Below are 18,328 nucleotides of genomic sequence, written 5' to 3' on the forward strand. Positions count from 1 at the left end.
CTGCACCTTCACGTTCCTCTCCATAATTATGTTTTTAGTTCTTCCACAGTCCTTACTCTCCCATCAGCAAGACATTACAGGAAACCATCCAAAAAACCCCTTTTCTCAAAAACATATTCCTTATGCATAATTGCCCATATGATACGATTGTTTATGTTATGCAGAGTTTCAGCCTTTTCAGGAGCCCACAGAAGTAGCTGCTTTATCCAGTTCTTGTTTTCTGCCTTGTTTCACAAATCAAAATCAAACCCACTTTTCCTAAGTAGGTGAACCACTCGCAGAAGGTGGAGAGCACTGCTGTTATTTTCCCTGCCATATGCTCCTGAGACAGTTCCCAGCTCTGCATCAGATTATCCACGAGTCCAGATGCTCCGTCATCCGTTGCCACCTGAAATGCTGAATTCAAAGATCTGTTTGCGTGGCATGGGTGCCCAGAGCCTGGAGGGACTTGGATGTGAATGCAAAGATCTCATAATTATTGCAACCATGAACAAATGTTCCCAAAATGACCGTTCCTCATTATCCACACAGGCACATGAGCTGCCCCCAATGAAACAAAACAAAAATTCACGTGGTTCCTGCAGTTCTGCCTTCTTTCAGCAGCAAACCTCTCAGAGGAGCATCAGCAGTTGGGCCATAAAGCCTGCAGCCTGCTCAGCCTGGGGGACAGTGGCAGTTCAGCAGCAGGTGATGGTGTCAGGAATGTGCTAAGCAACATTTGCTTCCTGCAACCAGGTCTGCATTTAAAGGGGAAATCAAAACTAATTAAAAACCCCCACAACCCAACCCACCAGCAGCTGTAATCTCTCAAAATGTTAATGCCAAATTTCCAAAGAGATTTGAGGCGCTCGCAAGCATCCGTGGACGTGTGCTCTCCAATGTACTGTTTGTGTTGCTACTCTTCTGCATCCAGGATTTGCTGCTTTGTGGTAACTGGGGTGCCAAGACATTTCTTTGGAAGATAATGAGAACATCTGCTGCTTCAGCAGCAAAACAGACTACAGACTCAAACAACAGGGACAGGAATGAGCAAACCAGCTAACTCCAAAGGAAGATGTGTCCCCAGACAGCAAGTAAAAGCCCACAATCAAAAGGTCTCTCTACTGATGTCCAAAGAGCTCCCCTTAGACGGGGGCTGTGTGCTTGGAGCCTGCCTCCCCTCACAGACCCCACAGCTGCCTCCTGCCTCTCCACCACTCAGCATCTCAGAGGGATCTGGCTCTGTGAACTGCAGCATGAGCAACGTCTCTCCAGCCCAGTAGTGTCTCACTCTGCAGAGCTGAGGGTACCGAATTCGCACCAGCGGCGCTACGCTGTGAACGATGCTGCGCTCCACGTCAGAGGCACCTGGGGCACTGCACACACACAGGTGTTTATCTCCATACCTGGCTTTTAAGACATGGAGGATTGCATTAAAACCTTTTCATAAGGCAAGAATGTGAGAACTGGGGCTGCTGCCCACCATCTCCCACAGCAAAGGCTGCAAAAACATAGCCCGTGTGCTGGTGGCAGATGTGGCTGTGTCCACTTCCCTTCCTCCCTGCAGCAGATGAGGCTCAGCAGTATCCTTTGATGTATTTGGGCTTCATTAGCATAAATGAGCATGTTCCAAGCAGAATCACAGCGTGGCCAACACAGCACAGATTCTCCAAGCGTTTTGGCAAGGCTCTATTAAAGGGTGCAACATGCAACCACTGAGCGGGGCAGTGTGGGGGGAGTGGGCAAAGCCACGAAGCTGTTTGCTTTGGTAAGTGGGGTGCTGCTGCAGGAGCAGTGATGGTTTCCTTGGAACTGCAGCTTCTGGAGCGAAGGAGCCGCTCAGGGGAAATAGGACATGAACAAGTTTAGGTGGAGATCGAAACCTTGGGGAATGCGAAGCCAGTACTCACCAACGGAGCAAATGTCTGTGAAATGGTCCTCACCTTCTTCTGCATGAATCAGGTCGTTTTTGCTCTTCTTTACTGCGGCTCTTTTCAACACTGTGTGCAAATTAAAGAGAAAACGCCCCGTGAGCATTCAGAGCGGAGTCTCTCTCCCCCTCCCTTCGCTCTCCAGGGCCAGCGTTTACTTCCCAAGGCCAGCTTAAAGCTCTCCCAACAGGGGTAAAGCCGGAGCAAATCAGACAACCTACAACCTGGCGGGGCCTCCGCGTGCTTCCATGCCAGGGTCCTTGATTTATTTAACCTTCTAGATCCTGACGGCTTGCCAGGCGCAGGGCCACACACTTACCCTTCACCCCAGCAGACGCGGGAGGGTGGGGGAGCCACGGCGGCTGCTGGACCTTTTCGCACAGCAGAAAGGCTGGGCAGGGTCAGTGAATCTTTCCGAGCCCCAGTGGGTTATGAGATGAGCGCTTCTACCCATTAAAAGCATTAAGGCCGTTTACAGCCTGCACCATTAAGGAGTCAGCACTTATGGTGCTTGGATACCGTTTACCACAGAGCAATGCCTGGAGCAGCAGGAGCGCTGTGTCGAACGCAACCACCGCAGAGCAGTGATGGTACCCTTAAAACAGAGTACAATCCCTCTACATTCCCTTCCCTTGTGGGGCGGGGGGGGATTCTTAACACTCCGAAAACACCCTGTGTCCCACAGAGCCTTTTGCAGGGAGGGTAAACGCTGCCGCGCCGTTTTACTCCACAGGGAAAGAGAACCACAGCCTTAAGGCTCGGAGAGGGCTGCACTGTTCTCCCAGTGCATGAGCAGCAACACAGACCCACCGTGGGTGCTGGGCCCACGACCACCTACCTGCAAACCTTGAGAACCAGCAGGAAAAAAAAGACGTTGATACAGTTTTGCCACAGCGTCAAGACATACAGTAACTAAGCACCGCTTGCTATCAGCAGTAAGACACCCCACGGTGTGGTGATACATACTGGTCAGTAGGCACACACAGCAAACCCACTCACTCTGCATCGACTACCCAGGGGGGGCAAGGTTTGTACAAGAGGATCCCCTCACCCTACACAAATTTCCCTGCCCTGACAGAGAAACTGATGCGCTTCGTCCTCCGCAGCTCAGGCAAGCGTTAGTGCTTTGGTCGCTTCACGGAAACACCCAAGTCATCACCCAGGTTTGGAGAGGCTCAAAGAGGAGAGGATGCTCTGAACCTGTGGTCTGGATCCTATTTTTTTTGCAGATAACCACTTTTGCTCTTTTCTTCCCCACCCAGCAGTAGGCTGACTCCTCTGTCCCAACAATACCAGCTTTTGGGGTATCAGGCTGCATCTGTTCCAGTACAGTCCAGCATCTCCAGGGCCAACCCAGCACTGGAACATAATCAGCCCTGGGAGTAGTTTTACAACACTCCCCTGCACGAATTTAGCACCACCTTCTTCATCTCCTCTCCTCAAAAACTTCTGCATGTATTTAGCAATTACGTTGTGCATCTCACCAGGCACCTTGGATGAAATGTCCCCGTTTTGGAGACTTAAGGCCGTTTACCAGCATGGATGTGGGCTGTTCCACACCAGTTGACTTCAAGTTTGGGAACGCTGACGGGCTCCTTCAGCTTACTTACTAGTAGAGAGGGAGCCTTGGTATCCCTAGCCTTTACTCCATGGCCTGTACCCACCTCTAGTTTGCTTACACCACTCAGCTTTTTGGACTACTCTCCCAGACACTCATTTCAGCTTAAGACTAACAGCCCTGGCTGCACACACGTGCCGGACAAACTTCCCCAGAGCACACACACCCACGGACACATACCCACGAAGATTTGCCAAGCACACCTCAGCCCTGACCTTCTGCAGCCCCAGCTCTTCCATCCCCGAGTCCTCCCCAAGCACAGGTCACCAGGTTGGCCAAGGTGGGCTAGCTGCCGGACATCTGACGCCCCAAGGAGCCGCGGGGGCTCGGAGCAAGGTGCAAAACCACCCGGGAAGCATCACCGGTGACCTGGGCGTGTGGGGCTTGGGGGGAGAAGCACTGCCCCGCTGTGCCGCCTAAGCCCCTGGTGATTTGCAATCCACTCACTGTTGTAGCTGCTGCCGCTGCTAGTCTCTGCCGGTGCCGTGCCTTGTTGAATCGGCCCTTCCGAGGCGGCCCTCCCTGACAGTGAATGGGAGGAGAAAAAAAAAGAGGAAGGAAAGGGAGGGGAGGGGAAAGGAGGAGACATGGGAGGACGAAAGATGGTCAGAAAAGGGAGAGGGAAGAATCTTTAACTGAACTTTGACTGGCTATCGCATCCTAAGAGCTCATGGGTCAGGAGGCACAGGGAGAGCAGTCCCCGTAGCCTCGCCGCACCAGCGTCCGAAGCTCGGTACCTCCAGTCATCCTGCAACGCTAGGGACACACGTCGGAAGATAGGATCACCACACCCTGTTATGTCTTACTGCTTACAAGTAACAGGGGTCTTAGTCTCTTTGTCAAATCCGTTTGGAAACCTTGGTTCAGAGCCCTGCCTTCCCTCAGCCAATGCATTTCTCTTCTGGCATCCACTCTGCAAGCCTACCCCCACCACAACCTGCGCGAGGACATGGCTAGCTGTGCTCGGCAGAGGCTGGCGGGTGTCCCTGTCACACTGCGGTCCCACAGGCAGCATAGGGACCGACCGACCCCAAGGGCAGATCCCCATCCCAGTGTGGTGTGTCACATAACTGCTCAATCGTCCACCTGCAACCTCAAAAAGACCCGGTACGGGAAAAGGGACTCTCGAGCCCGATTTATGCCAAGTGCATGCAAGAGCGTGTTCCTCACACCCTCCTGGGTACAACGGAAAGCCACGTCAGGTACAGCGGGTGAACGGATCACAGGAGGAAAAAGCACACAGCAAAAGGACCTACCGTCCAGAGGAGATTTCTCTTCTGCGTTCTTGTCTTCCTCTGCCAGCATAACCTCCTCTGTAAAAGGAAGAACAGTAAGGTTCAACCTCGGATTTAGCACATTCCCTCTCTCAACCCAGCTGAGCTGGATGCAGTTCCTCAGCTTACCCCATTGTATCACCCAGTTACACCAAGTTCACGGTGGAAGTGATGGCTCAGAGAGCCACGTTTCCTATCCTCTGGCACAGGGAAAGGAGGTCATACAAACCACTGGAAGACAGTAGAAATGTATTTCCTCCATGATTGCCCTTTTCCCCATGAATCACCCATTCCAGTTTCTTGGCCCAGCTATCTGGAGAGCAAGAACCTTCCTTCAGACCCAAGCAAGACCACAGTGCTCCACAAGCCAGAGGACGGTCTCTCATGCCCAGCCACATTGGAGGCACTGTTTGAAGAGTGAATAATGCTCTACACCCAATGCTGCTGCTATCTCTCCATCCATCAAGACCAGGACTCCAGCCCAGGAGACAGAATGTCACCAAGTATCCATTCAATCAAATCTTTGTCCAAACAAAATCCAGAGCAAAGAAGCCTTGGGGGAGTCCTGGCTGGCACTGTTTGGATTTGGCAATACGTGCAAGACCACCACCATTATTCTTCCATTGCTGTATAACTCACCTCCAAATTGCAAGCTCATACTTCCCTACAGAGAAAGAATTCAGAAAACACTGAGGGAAAAAAAAAAAACCAAAACCCAAATGAATTAATTTTTATTTGCATGAAAAAGAACCAAAGTTCTTGAGGTTTCACAATGCCAATGTCATCACCCAAGTCAATTTGCAGTACGCCCCACACTGCGCCGACACTTGAAACTATGCAGTTCATGCAGCCTGAACCACACATTTTAACTTGTTGTAAAATTATGTCAGGATTTTCTTCTAGAGGACAATCTGAGGCAAAGAAAATAGTGAGCTGGCAGCTGGTAAACGGCACACTTTCCTATATCATTATAAATGACAAATCCTTTCACATATCTGGTATAGACAGGATAGGATGCTTGGGATCTTACTAAATCATCTGACGTTGTGTTCCCACTAAATTTGCTTTAAAGTCCATTTAAGCTACTCTAGATAGAAGGCTAACTAAAATAAACCCAAAACCCAAACAAACAAAACCCCACCAAACCCATAAACAACAAAAAGCAAACCCCAGGCCAAACATCAAAGCGTGGAGCTGCAAGCCATCTAGGAGAATACTAGAGGGATCAGCCCTACCACACAAGCCTTATGTAATTTCTTTATTAATCATCTGGGAGAGAGTGAATGATACATTAATAAGACAACAAAGTGAAATGGCTGAAAAATAATATTCAGGACTGAGGAAGACTTGAAAATCGGAGGAAAACAAAATAGGAAGAGGCAAGCTGGTGCACCAGAGAGGTGGAAGAGGATAAGGAGAGCAGTGGCGCTCAGAGAGCATTAGGTGAGCTAACAACTTCAAAACGCTTGAAATCCTTCCAAAAACCCACAAGGCAATTCAGGTGTTCCCCAAGACCCTGTAAAACAGATCACAAAACTGAAATGGGCGTTTTTGGTAGTTCAGGAGAGGTCTCTCTCAAACAGGCACCTCAGTAACCAAAACGTCTCGTCTTGGGACAAGCTGCACTGGTGTTTTGGGGCAAAAACACAGTAGTAGTTAAACAACAGTTAATAAGAGTGGCCTAAAACATGTAGAAAGGATGGCTGAGATATGGAGACATCTTCCCCAGGGCAGCTGGAGAAAGGTATGAATTGCAATGAGCTAGCAAAGGTCAGACACAGGCAGCTCTTGTGCAGGGGCTACACCCAGGCGAGTGCAATGCACGAGCTGTGGCTGCAGAGCACAGATCTCAGCCAGCCCCAGCACAGAATCACAGGGGTTGGAAGGGACCTCGAGAGATCATCAGGTCCAACCTCCTGCCAAAGCAGGGTCCCTAGGACAGGTCACACAGGTCAGTGTCCAGACAGGGCTGGAATCTCTCCAGAGAAGGAGACTCCACACCCCCTGGGCAGCCTGTCCCAGGGCTCCCTCACCCTCACTGGGGAAAAGTTCTTCCTCATATTGGTGCAGAACATCCTGTGCTCCAACTTGAGGCCATTGTCCATTCTGTCTATGTTTGGGCCCAAACATATCTCTGGCCACAGAAGTACCTCACTGGGGCTCAGCTTCACTGTTCCCTTAAAAGCAAGCAAGCCGAGGCTTCACCTACACAATTCCCTCAAGCTTGACCACCGCTCCCTGGTTCTCTCCCTTGATAGTCACTCCCATCTGTCCTGCATCATCTGGGAACCCAAAGGATCCCATCTACCCCAGGGAGGATTTTCATGGGATTTAAAGCCTGCAAAAGAGACAGCTCAGCAGACTACTCATCATTACTAGGATATTATTATTATTTTTAAACCAGAAGCAGAGGCTCAGGAGTTGCATTGCCTCCAGCCATCACTGAGAGCAGAAGATGAGAATCAAGATGCCTGCAAAAAAACCTCAAGACCCAAACAACAGTGTTCCTACAAGAAAAGACATATTTAACAAAGAGACAGTGTCAGATCAGCAACTTCCAGCCTCCAAACAAAGGCGCAGGGGCATCACTGGGATAGCAGAGAGGTGTCTGGGCAGTGAGATTAATTGCTGGTCATTAAGTACTGACAACACACAGCACAGTACAGGACTGGAAATACAAGTGAACCTTACAGTGAGGAGCTGGCAAGCTGAAGGGAATGGGCAAAGCAGCAGAGGCACATGATGCCCCTTCTCTTTCTCTTTGGCTGGGGAGATGGGACTCAAAAGTACTGAAAGTAAAAGTAACTCACGTTCAACAGGCCACAGAAGTTAGGGAAGAGAAGGAAGAACAACTCTAATTTAACTGCTAAAGCTTCAGATGTGCTAAACAGAAAAAAATTAATAAAAATGCATCCCTCAGAAGAAGCTGTCACACCCTCATGGGAGACTCTAGTTTGTCTTTCTGGTAATTACGCTCCCTTGCCAACTCACACACGTTGCTGCCCTTGCTCACTGATGTAGGTGTATTTAACCAACGATATCAAGGGGCTTGTCAGTCCCTTTCTAAAGAAAGCTGAAATCTGAGGTTCACAAGACTTTATCTTCTCAAGGAATGACAATCAAGCTGCAGCGAGCTGAAGGAGAGAGGTAAAACCCATTCCCAAAGCCTGCTTACTCCCAGAGAAAAGAAACACCCAGAGTCAGTGCTGTGTGAAAGAGATGGACTGGGAAAGAATTAAAATGCAAAAGACTTGCCATTTGATTAGCTCTGAACTGAAAGACTTCAGTCTCTGAACAAAGTGTGTTTCAAAATGATGCATGTCCTTGTAAGATAAGAGAAACATCTTCAAAAGAATATTTGTGGGCTCATAAGCACTTTGCTCTGTGCAGAGGACTCCTGGTTCTCAGCTCTCTGCTGGAAGTGCAGCACGACAGCCTAACAGTTGCTACAGTTTTGAGGAGTTTCCTGGAGAAAGCAGTGGTGGCAAAATAATTTGCATGGATTATATTGCTTGGCCTCACTGCTTTTTAACTCCTCTGAAAGGCAGGATATCAAATTGACTTCCTCCTGCCTTTGTACAGAGCCCAATGAAAACAAGATGGAGAGAAGAGCCTGTCCCAGCACCCAGCAGGTAGAACAGGATGGGGCTTGCTCCCACCAACAAGACATCATTTGATACTGGTTAAACCAAAGCAGCAGGGTTTACCTGTGAGGAAAGGCTGAGTGAGCTGGGGCTGTTCAGCCTGGAGAAAAGAAGACTAAGGGGGGACCTTATTCATGTTTATCAATATCTTCAGGATGGGATGCAGGGGGAAATGGGCAGCCCCTTTTCAGTGTCTGTGGGGACAGGACAAGGGGCAATGGCTGCAAGTTGGAGCATAGGAAGTTCCCCACCAACATGGGGAAGAACTTTTCCCCAGTGAGGGTGAGGGAGCCCTGGGACAGGCTGCCCAGGGGGTGTGGAGTCTCCGTCTCTGGAGAGATTCCAGCTCCGTCTGGGCGCCGCCCTGTGCAATATGAGCTGGGGAGCTGCTTTGGCAGGGGAGTTGGACCCCAGGAGCTCTCCAGGTTCCTTCCAACCTCTGTGATTCTGTTTGGGGAAGGGAACCGCTGTCTTGTGCCCAGAGGAGCAACTCATTGTGAAGCATTGCCCTTAACACAGGTATAGGCTGTTTCTGGTGGTGGGAAGAGCTGGTCCCTTTAAAGGATTTACTAAAACCAGACAGCTGGCTTTATCCTTCAAGGTTAAATTTGAGATTACAGGTCTGCTTCTAACTGATCCATACAGTTCCCTTCTAAGCGATCCAGAGAGGCGATATTTATAAGCATGACATGGCAATTACCATAGGAAATTTTGGCCTAAATTCTGTGAGACGCAAGAAATGACAGGATTGGATTGCTGCCTCTGGCCTGTGAGCTGCACTGCTCTTGTAAGACTGAAAATCTCACCAATTTGAAGACTCTTACAGATTTATAAGACATTTAACTGGAATGACATTTCTTCTTGACATCCTCAAAAGGATTCTCCTGAGTTACAATTTTCCTTGCTTAGTCTTGGCCTCACGATAGGGGAATTTCACATGAAATCACTTACCTCATCTGAAAATATTTAAACCCTCATAACTACCCTACATATTCATCCTTCAACATGCGCCTGAGAAATAAGCACAGCTAGAAACTTCATACCTGGCCTCTGTATAATCCTAAATCAATTCAAGCTCTGAGGAAATTGGTCAGACCGTGGGTTGATTTTTTCCTTTCAAGTCATGCATGTCAAAATTCAGCACTTCAGCACATTATCTGTGCTACAATTTTCCTCTTTCATTCCCCAGCCCTTTGTTAAGAAGCCATTTGTTAAGCACTTCATCAATTAAGGCTTCCTGTACTAAGCATAACTCACACAAGTATTTGCACATTGAGATTGTCACTGTTTAAAACACTTTGCTCTAGATCCCTCAAGCTGATATGCTGCTGACTATATTAAACCATCTGCATTTAAAGCGGCCTGAGCCACGCTGCCTTTCACTTCTGGTCATTTATCAATAGGAAGCCAACAGGAAAATCCTTCAGTGGTGCCAAGGTACCTCCTCCAAACCTTCACAAGCACTTGTCATCAGTGTTTTCTTCCTTTTTGTAGTCTTGGTTTTACCACTGGGAAAGGTTTTTAAATCCAGATAAAAAGAGAAATGTAGAGATGGTTACTCAAGAGCCAGGCTGGCAAAGAAGTTTCATTCTTAGGACACAAATGTAAGACAAGTCCTTAGACCAGGTCTGGAACATGCTCAAGGCAGACAATCACAGAATTCACAGAATTGTAGGGGTTGGAAGGGACCTCAAGAGATCATAGAATCACAGACTGGTCTGGGTTGGAAGGCACCCCAAGGACCAGAGAATATCAACCCCCTGCCACAGGCAGAACCACCAACCACTAGGCCTGGAGCTACACAAGGTTGCCCAGGGCCCCATCCAACCTGGCCTCGAACACCTCCAGGGATGGGGCATTCACCCCCTCTCTGGGCAGCCCATTCCAGCCCCTCACCACTCTCTCTGTAAAAAACTTCCCCCTAATATCTAATTTAAACCTTCCTTCCCTTCATTCCCCCTTGTCCTGCCATTGTCTAACCTTTCAAAAAGCTCATTCCCCTCCTGTTTCTCTGCTCCCTTCAGGGACTGGAAGGCTGCAATGAGGTCCCCCCGCAGCCTTCTCTTCTCCAGGCTGAACCAGCCCAGCTCCCTCAGCCTCTCTCCATAGGGGAGCTGACCATCTTTGTGGCTCCTCTGACCCCTCTCCAACAGTCCCACATCTTTCTTGTATTGGGGCCCCAGCTCTGGACACAGGAAGAGGTAACACAGCATCACTCAGGGACAGAGAATGCAGCGAGAAACATTAAAGACACCCGAGAATCATCAATAAATGATGAGCACAAAGTTAGATTAAAATCATCCTTAACCAGTGGGAGGTAGTGTACAGATGAAGGATTGATTTGAGTCACTCAAAGACTTTCCTGGGTCCTAAACTAGTTCCAGCCCTCGAGGAAAAAGCTTGAGCATTACTGAGAGCAGCAATGAAACCTCCTTTCCAGCTCTATCAACTACTCAAGAGTATGTAAACCATCATGGAGCAAAGCTGATTAGATTAAGTATTGAGAAGCCACTTTTAAGAATCACCAGAATGCAGCTTTCCACCCTTCCTACCTTGTATTAAAAATAAATGAGAAAAAAAATGAACAAACAAAATGCTCAGGGAGGGTACTATAAACATTAGAAGCTTGGAGAACCTTCCATGGGAAGAGAGGGGATTGAGCCGATCGCTTCTACATGCTTTAGAGCAGAAAAAATAAGACAAAACAAGGTAAAGCAGGGAAAGAAAAGGAATAAAAAGGACTATGAAGCATCCTCCTCAGCTCTTCCCTCTCACTACACAAAGGAAATGTATCTAAAATCAAAGACAGAACATACTGTTTGGTGGGTTGGTTTGTGGTTTAAAATCAAACCAGCTGTTGCACGTGGAATTCCTTGCTACAAGATGCAACGAGGTTAAGGATGCCAGAAGGATTTGAGAACAATTAGATATCCTCAGGAGTAAGAACAAAATCCTCTAGAGTTACGTTAGAGCTGAATACCAAGAGCTTTTGCTCTTTTTTTATGCAAACAGCTTATTGCATCTCACTGCCTGGGGCTGCCTGTGGATTCCTGCACAGGCTGGACTGTCGGTGACCATCCTTCCCCGGGGGTTTTCCTGCCCCCACCCAAGCAGTTTGCTTTGGCCAGTGTCCCACATGCCATCCTGGACAAGGAAGACTAATAATCCAGTTTGGAAATTCATGATCATTGCATGGCTGAAGCCCTGGGCTCTGAAACAGAAATGGGAAATCCCCATGGATGGCACGGGCACAAATTTCAGTGCCAGAATTTTAAACACTTGAGGCTCTGTTTTGGTTACCCCCCAGGCTACTTCCTGAATTCAAAGAGTTACTAACAACACTAAGTTGATTTTAATTATTGTTCCTGTTCAGCTGTACCAGGAAGCTTTCTTACTATTTGAAACAATGCCTTTACAGACTCTGTGGACTATTCCCCGATCCAGCTATTTTGCACACACTTCCCAGTTCTAGGAAACTTTCTGGATCTTGATTCATTAGGCATTATCATTAGGTGGGTGGTTTACAGCAGTTTCACTCTATACAGATGTAGCATTTATTCAGCACTGGCAACACAGAAAACAGAGCAGCCAGCCATTCCCACTGGGATGCAACCCTGGAGCAGAGACTGACTGAACACTTCCTAACTTCCCCACCTCAACTTTTCAGGCAAGTTCAGCTAATGACCTCCTGCGCAGAGCAGCCACCAAAAATGAAGTGAAGCAACCCCACATCCCTGCAAGGGAATTCACATCTTCCTCTTACTGATGGGGAGACTGAGATTTAGAGGCCACAAGAGCCTTAAAAGCAAGATGGCACTAGAGCCAAGGGAGAACCGTGGTGCCCTCTGCTCCAGCCACCAGAGAAGCCATTAATTAATTTGAATTTGAGGTAGCACCAAAGCTGTAAACAAATGGGAAGGCAAATTAGAAATGGAAGGGAAAGCAAACATGGCTTTTTTCGACTCCTGGAGAACCACAGAACCCAGCGCGGTTCCCTAATCGAGGGCAGATGCTGCTGGACAGTTGCAGGGAATAAAAGCCTGTCAATACAACTGGCACTCAGCTGTCATTGTGCATAGTGCTATGGGAAATGATGGCTTCAAGCCATCACACAGACTCATGCTCTTTTCCCCACGTTTTACATTTCAATGTTCCAGGCTCCTTCCCCTCTGGCCAGGCTGTCAAAACCTGCACCCACACCACTGTCCTCCAGGGAGGTACCACGGCTGCCCCCATAGCGCTCCCTCCCTCTCTCCCAGGGGACCTGCAGCAGGGCAGAGCCCTGCTGCCCTGGGTACAGGGACTGGCAGAGCACTTCCATGGAGAAAACAGAAGCCAAACAGCCAGAGCCATGGGAAAACACCCTTCAAACCCTGGCACCCAAGCTGTGTGTGTAAACAGATGCCAGAGAGCCCCTTACATGCAGAGCAGCACCAGGACGCCCAGACCCATGGCTGGCTCCAAGCTTACTCAAAATGCTGCAATGAGTTGTGGTGACCCTGCAGTTACTGGCCTGCACAAGCACGTTTTAGCACATCAGGGCTCCAGCATCACTATGACCATCCAAACAAGGAGTGATGACATGGCTTGTAGCATGGTGCCAGACCATAGTTTAGATGCACCACAGAGCACCAGTTCGTGGAATCATTAAGGTTGGAAAAGACCTCCAAGATCATCCTGTCCAACCATCCCCTTATAACCTCTATTACTCACTAACCCATGCCCTTAAGTACCATATCCAACCTTTCCTTGAACACCCTGAGGGACGGTGACTCCACCACCTCCCTGGGCAAGCTGTTCTCATGGCCAACCACTCCTCCTAAGAAGAAATTTCTCCTCATTTCTAACCTGAACTTCCTCTGGTGCAACTTGCAGCTGTTCCTGCTTATTTTATCACTAGTTATCTACAAGAAGAGTCTGACCCCAGCTCACCACAACCTCCTTTTGTGTAGCTGGTTAGGTCTCCCCTGAGCCTCCTCTTCTCCAGGCTAAACAGCCCCTGTTCCTTCAGCAGCTCCTCATCAGACTTGTGTTCCAGTCCCTTCCCCAGCTTCGTTGCCCTTCTCTGGACACACTCCAGGGCCTCGGTGTCTTTCTTGTAGTGAGGGGCCCAGAACTGAACCTGGTATTGAGGTGTGGCATCACCAGTGCTGAGCACAGGGGGATGATCTCGCTCCCTGGTCCTGCTGGCCACACTGTTCCTGATGCCAGCCAGGATGCTACTGCTGGCTCATGTTCAGGCAAGTGACAACCAACACCCGCAGATCCTTTTCCTCTGTGCAGCTCTCCAGCCCCCCTGCTCCAGGCTGTAGCATTGCCTGGGGTTATTATGACCAAAGTGCAGGACCTGGCACTTTGCCATGTTGAACTTCATCCCATTGGTCTCAGCTCATTGATCCAACCTGACCAGATCCCTCTGGAGGGCCTTCCTACCCTCCAGCAGATCGACTTGGTGATCATCTGCTGTTCCACCATCAGTCTATCGGCTGACATCAGGTGAGTCACTATATAACACTGGACCTGTTCTGCCATTTGTAAAGCAGAAAGGATGAAGTTGGCCTGCCCAGAATGACACCCAAAAATCTACTTGAGACACAGCCGCTTCTGTGTCTCCCCAGTATTGTTTTAAAAAGGCATTTTCACATTAATCAGATGTTGCAGCTTCTCAGAAAAGCAGGGAAGCACAATAGCCACAGTTTCCTTGGTGCTATGGGAATGAATTGCATTGGGGTCCTGTCTATATATTTATACCAATCAGCTACTCTATAGTGCAGAAAGGTTATCTGTAATTTTTACTGGCTGATAACAAGGAAAAGCATGCTATTTTTTGTTAAATGAGTGCATGTGGGGCCTTGTTAAACTGCTCACAGTTGCAATAAAGCGCAGTGTTCAGTTACAAGCTGCTGTTAATAGGTGCGGGGTGAGGCTGGTACAAGTGATCTCTGTAGCCTGTAAAACTGACACTCCCGTGTATTTTACCATCACAGCAAAAGAGGCTTATAAAGCAGCTGTGGTGGGAAGTAAATAAAATATAAATGACTCATTTAAGGGACCAGTTTGCCTACTGTGGAGACTTTGGGCACTGTATCTTTGTGGAGATCGGTGATGGGCAACACGCAATTCAATGTGAATTTTAGGTGAAGCCCTTTATTGGGTGAAATCACACAGATTATAGACATCTGTTACTGGAAACGTGGCAAGCTAAAAACCTGCTAATTGGTTACATACACTGTTTACACCCCACTGATTGGTTAGTGATTATAATGAGCTCTGATAAACATATCTTATAGCCAAATATCCTTAGTTTACCTTTGATGTCTAAAAGCATCCGCACACCGGCTGTTCTGACCATCTTATTATGGCTGGTTCATAACATGTTCTGTTACTCCCAAGTACCTTCCCATAACTCCTTCTTGGTTTAGGGCAGTCTGTACCCCTGTCATCAAGGCTGCTGTGTTTGAGAATGTGATTATCAAAATCCTCTCAGCATGAGGAACTTTTCCTGTCTCATGGGAACACGAGGATATTATCAGGGCCTGTGTCTTCGGTGAAGAGAGCCAGGCCGCTGGCAGGCCTGCTGTCTTCCCCAACATATCACTTCTTATATTGTATTGGATTAAGACTATTGCTTTGATCTCAGCAATAAAGATGGTCCAGCTCCTTCATTTTTGCTTAACCAAAGATCTTTTGCAATACCTTCAGTGTGACAGCTCAGAAACCTTGCCAATGAAACCTGCCAGAGCTGGCTGGGCCCTCTCTAGCCTTGGGTCACCTCAGCGGCCAGCGACACTGCGATCTGCTCCTGGGCCTCTTGTACTCTGTCATCACCACACTCTACTTGCCACAAAATGCATTGAACCAAGCCCAGGAGGGCCTCTTGCCTTACCTGCTTTGAAGATCCACTCCAAGTACCCGTTGAGCTCCCGTTCAATTTGCTGCTGCCTCCGGAGTTTCAGGAACGCCCGACGATTTTCTACCCTCTCTCGTTCTTTGGCAAATTCACTACAAAGAGAGAAGAATGAGAAAGGACATGTCACAAGCGGTGAGGGAAAACACACAGCCCTCCTTTTGCTTTCCAGGTTGTATTCACAAAGCTCATTAAGTCAATGGCTGCAGTAGTGAGTGGAAACCACGGTGTGCTACATGTTGTCCAACGAAGTACTGCTTTGGTTGTGGCTCAGCTGTTTCTCTGCCTCCCTCATCCCAAAAGAGGACTGCAAACTGCTGTGCCCACATGGGTCTCCTCTTCTAGGGCCATTACAAAAGGATGCTGCTGCAGAACTGCATACATGTGTCCAGACATGCAGTACATGTTATTATCCCCAATGCCAAAAGCTGTCCCCTGGCTGTCTCCACACCTCTCACTCTATCAAAAAAAATCACTTTTGGATTTTCCTTCAGAAGCACAATTTATGTGTCAGAGACACCAGCAGTCTTCAGGTGTTGGAAGAGATCTGTCTTCCCTGTTAGCCTTGCTTCAGGTTTTCCCAGGTTTAAGATGACTTTGACAAACACAAGTCAAATGAGAGGTGCAAGTGAGGATGGGCACTCTGGGGTCAAGGCAGAAGAGTCCAGATGCTCTAGGTTGAGGGTAACAATAATCCTGGAAAGTGAGGACTGTGATATCAAATCATTAGAGCAGGACTGCACTGGGAAGACAGAAAGCAAGCTTCATCCAGCCACTGCAAAATTCTTGTCAAAGTACATAGATTCACAGAATGGTTAGAGTTGGAAAGGACCTTAAAAATCATCAAGTTCCAACCCCTGCCACAGGCAGGGACACCTCTCACCAGACCAGGCTGCTTAAGGCCCCATCCAACCTGGCCTTGTACATCACCAGGGTGGGAGCAGCCACCACCTCTCTAAGCAACCTGTTCCAGTGTCTCACCAACCTCGTAGTGAAGAATTTCTTCCCAATATCCAATCTAAATCTACACCCTTCAATTTAAAACCACCCCCCCTCATCCTATCACTGCATGCCCTTCTAAAAAGTCCTTTCCCAGCTTTCTTGTAGGCCCCTTCAGGTACTGGAAGGCTGCTATAAGGTCTGCCCTGGGCCTCCAGGGTGAACAACCTCAACTGTGTCATAGGAGAGAAGGCCTGTCTTCATAGGTGAGGTGCTCCAGCCCTCTGATCATCTTTGTTGCCTCCTCCAGACCCATTCCAACAGTTCCATGTCCTTCTTATGGTGGGGACTCCAGAACTGGACACAGTCCTCCAGATGGGGTCTCGTGAGAGCAGAACAGAGGGGCGGAATCACCTCCCTTGACCTGCTGGCCACACTCCTTTTGGTGCAGCCCATGATATGATCGGCTTTCTGGGCTGTGAGTGCACATTGTCAGCTCATGAGGAGCTTCTCATTCACCATCACCCCCAAGTCCTTCTCTGCAGGGCTGCTCTCTACCACTTCATCTCACCCTGCCCTTGTCCTTGTTGAACCTCATAAGGTTCACATGGACCCACTTCCCCAGCTTGTCAGGTCCCTCTGGATGACCTCCTAGTTTGAAATGATTCTGTGACAACAGTGTAGCTACCACCCTAAGACATCCATCTACCATTTTTGGAACTCTGAATGAGCCTCTGCAACCCCTTGCTTTAAGCACATGCTGGAGTCACTCCCAACAAAAGTTTAATCTATATGGTTAAACATGGGATGGGGCTTTTGCCCCTCATGTACACCAGCATTTCACTCATTCTTTCATTTGACATCTTAAACTCTGCTGTGTCCTTCAATGCTTCAGTTAATTGTTGCAAAACTGTAGTCAGCCACTGTTTGGACTAAAAACTCACCCAATCACCTGTCCATGACCCACAGATGCTCCTCAAAAGCCAGCAAGAAGGTGTGGGAGGAAGGTGGAAGAACAGGAGGAAAAGGAGCTGCAAGCACCAGGGACAGCTTTATGTTCAGTCATATACAGCTTTATGTTCAGTCATATACAGCTTTATATTCAGTCTGTGCTTCACCCTTGAAGGTTGACATTTTTTCTTCATTTGAATTGACTGTCTGGCCCATGGAGAAGGGACTGCAGGGAGGACTTAGCACCATGACACACACTGGTACCAGCCACTGATGTGAGAGCTGCCATCAACCCAGCAGCTATCTTGATTTTGGCAGCACATCCCAGTCTCCTGACTCCCCTTCTCTTGTCCCCCACCTGACAGCACAGCCCATGGCCCCAAACCAACAGCTCCTCCTTGGCATTCAGCACGTGTCTGCCAGGTGATTCAGGATGCTGCACGTGTCAGCTGGATCGACAATTGTCACTCTCTTCCTTTTCACTGTCCTCATTTCTGGTTCAGTGCCTGCTGGTTGGGGCCACAGACCTCCCCTCGGTTTTGATGTCTCTCTGGAGCAGGAGCAATGAGATCAGACAGCACAAGGTGACAACATGCATTTAAATTGCCAGACGTGGAGTAACCACACTTCCTGCCTTACAGGCTCATGTCACCCCAAGTTTCCCAGAGCTGAACTGTGCCGGATGGGACCAGGAAGAAATACAGTGGGGAGCATCATGAAGGACCAGAGAGGACAGGAAGGACAGCAGGTGAGGCATGGCACTGCTCCCTCACCCCTCAGGAGCGACCAAGGAAGAGCTTTCCTTGCAAAGCCTTTCATCCTCTGCCAGCATTTATCTGGCCTAGGGAGAACAAAAGCTACCTGGGACTTGTCCCTTTGATCTCAAATTTAAACATGTGAGAAAATGAGGGAGAAGCCATGCCCAGCTGTAAAGCTTCTGTAGTTCTTGTACAGCCATGCATGCTTTTCATGACACTGAGATTAAAGCCACCAGTGCTCTCTTTTTCCCTGGGGCTGGCAGCTTTGGCCCTGTTGTAGAAGCTGGGAAGGAAACTTCTAGAAGGCAGTACCTTGGGTCTCTGTTC

At 48.6% G+C, this 18,328-nt stretch overlaps 1 protein-coding gene across 1 annotated transcript in view; it reads right to left on the reverse strand.

Annotated features, from left to right (window-relative positions):
- Positions 1–18,328, reverse strand: part of CACNA1B (calcium voltage-gated channel subunit alpha1 B) — a gene marked incomplete at both ends in the record, with an annotated part of 300,744 nt that overhangs the window by 133,799 nt on the left and 148,617 nt on the right. Inside the window, 4 exons of the mRNA XM_084272565.1 lie at positions 1,890–1,979; positions 3,976–4,050; positions 4,785–4,841; positions 15,333–15,448. Coding sequence (XP_084128691.1) covers positions 1,890–1,979; positions 3,976–4,050; positions 4,785–4,841; positions 15,333–15,448 — 338 coding nt within the window. The remainder of the gene's footprint in view (positions 1–1,889; positions 1,980–3,975; positions 4,051–4,784; positions 4,842–15,332; positions 15,449–18,328) is intronic.

This window comes from Gallinula chloropus, assembly GCF_964237585.1.
Source record: "Gallinula chloropus genome assembly, chromosome: 18".
Taxonomy (NCBI): domain Eukaryota; kingdom Metazoa; phylum Chordata; class Aves; order Gruiformes; family Rallidae; genus Gallinula; species Gallinula chloropus.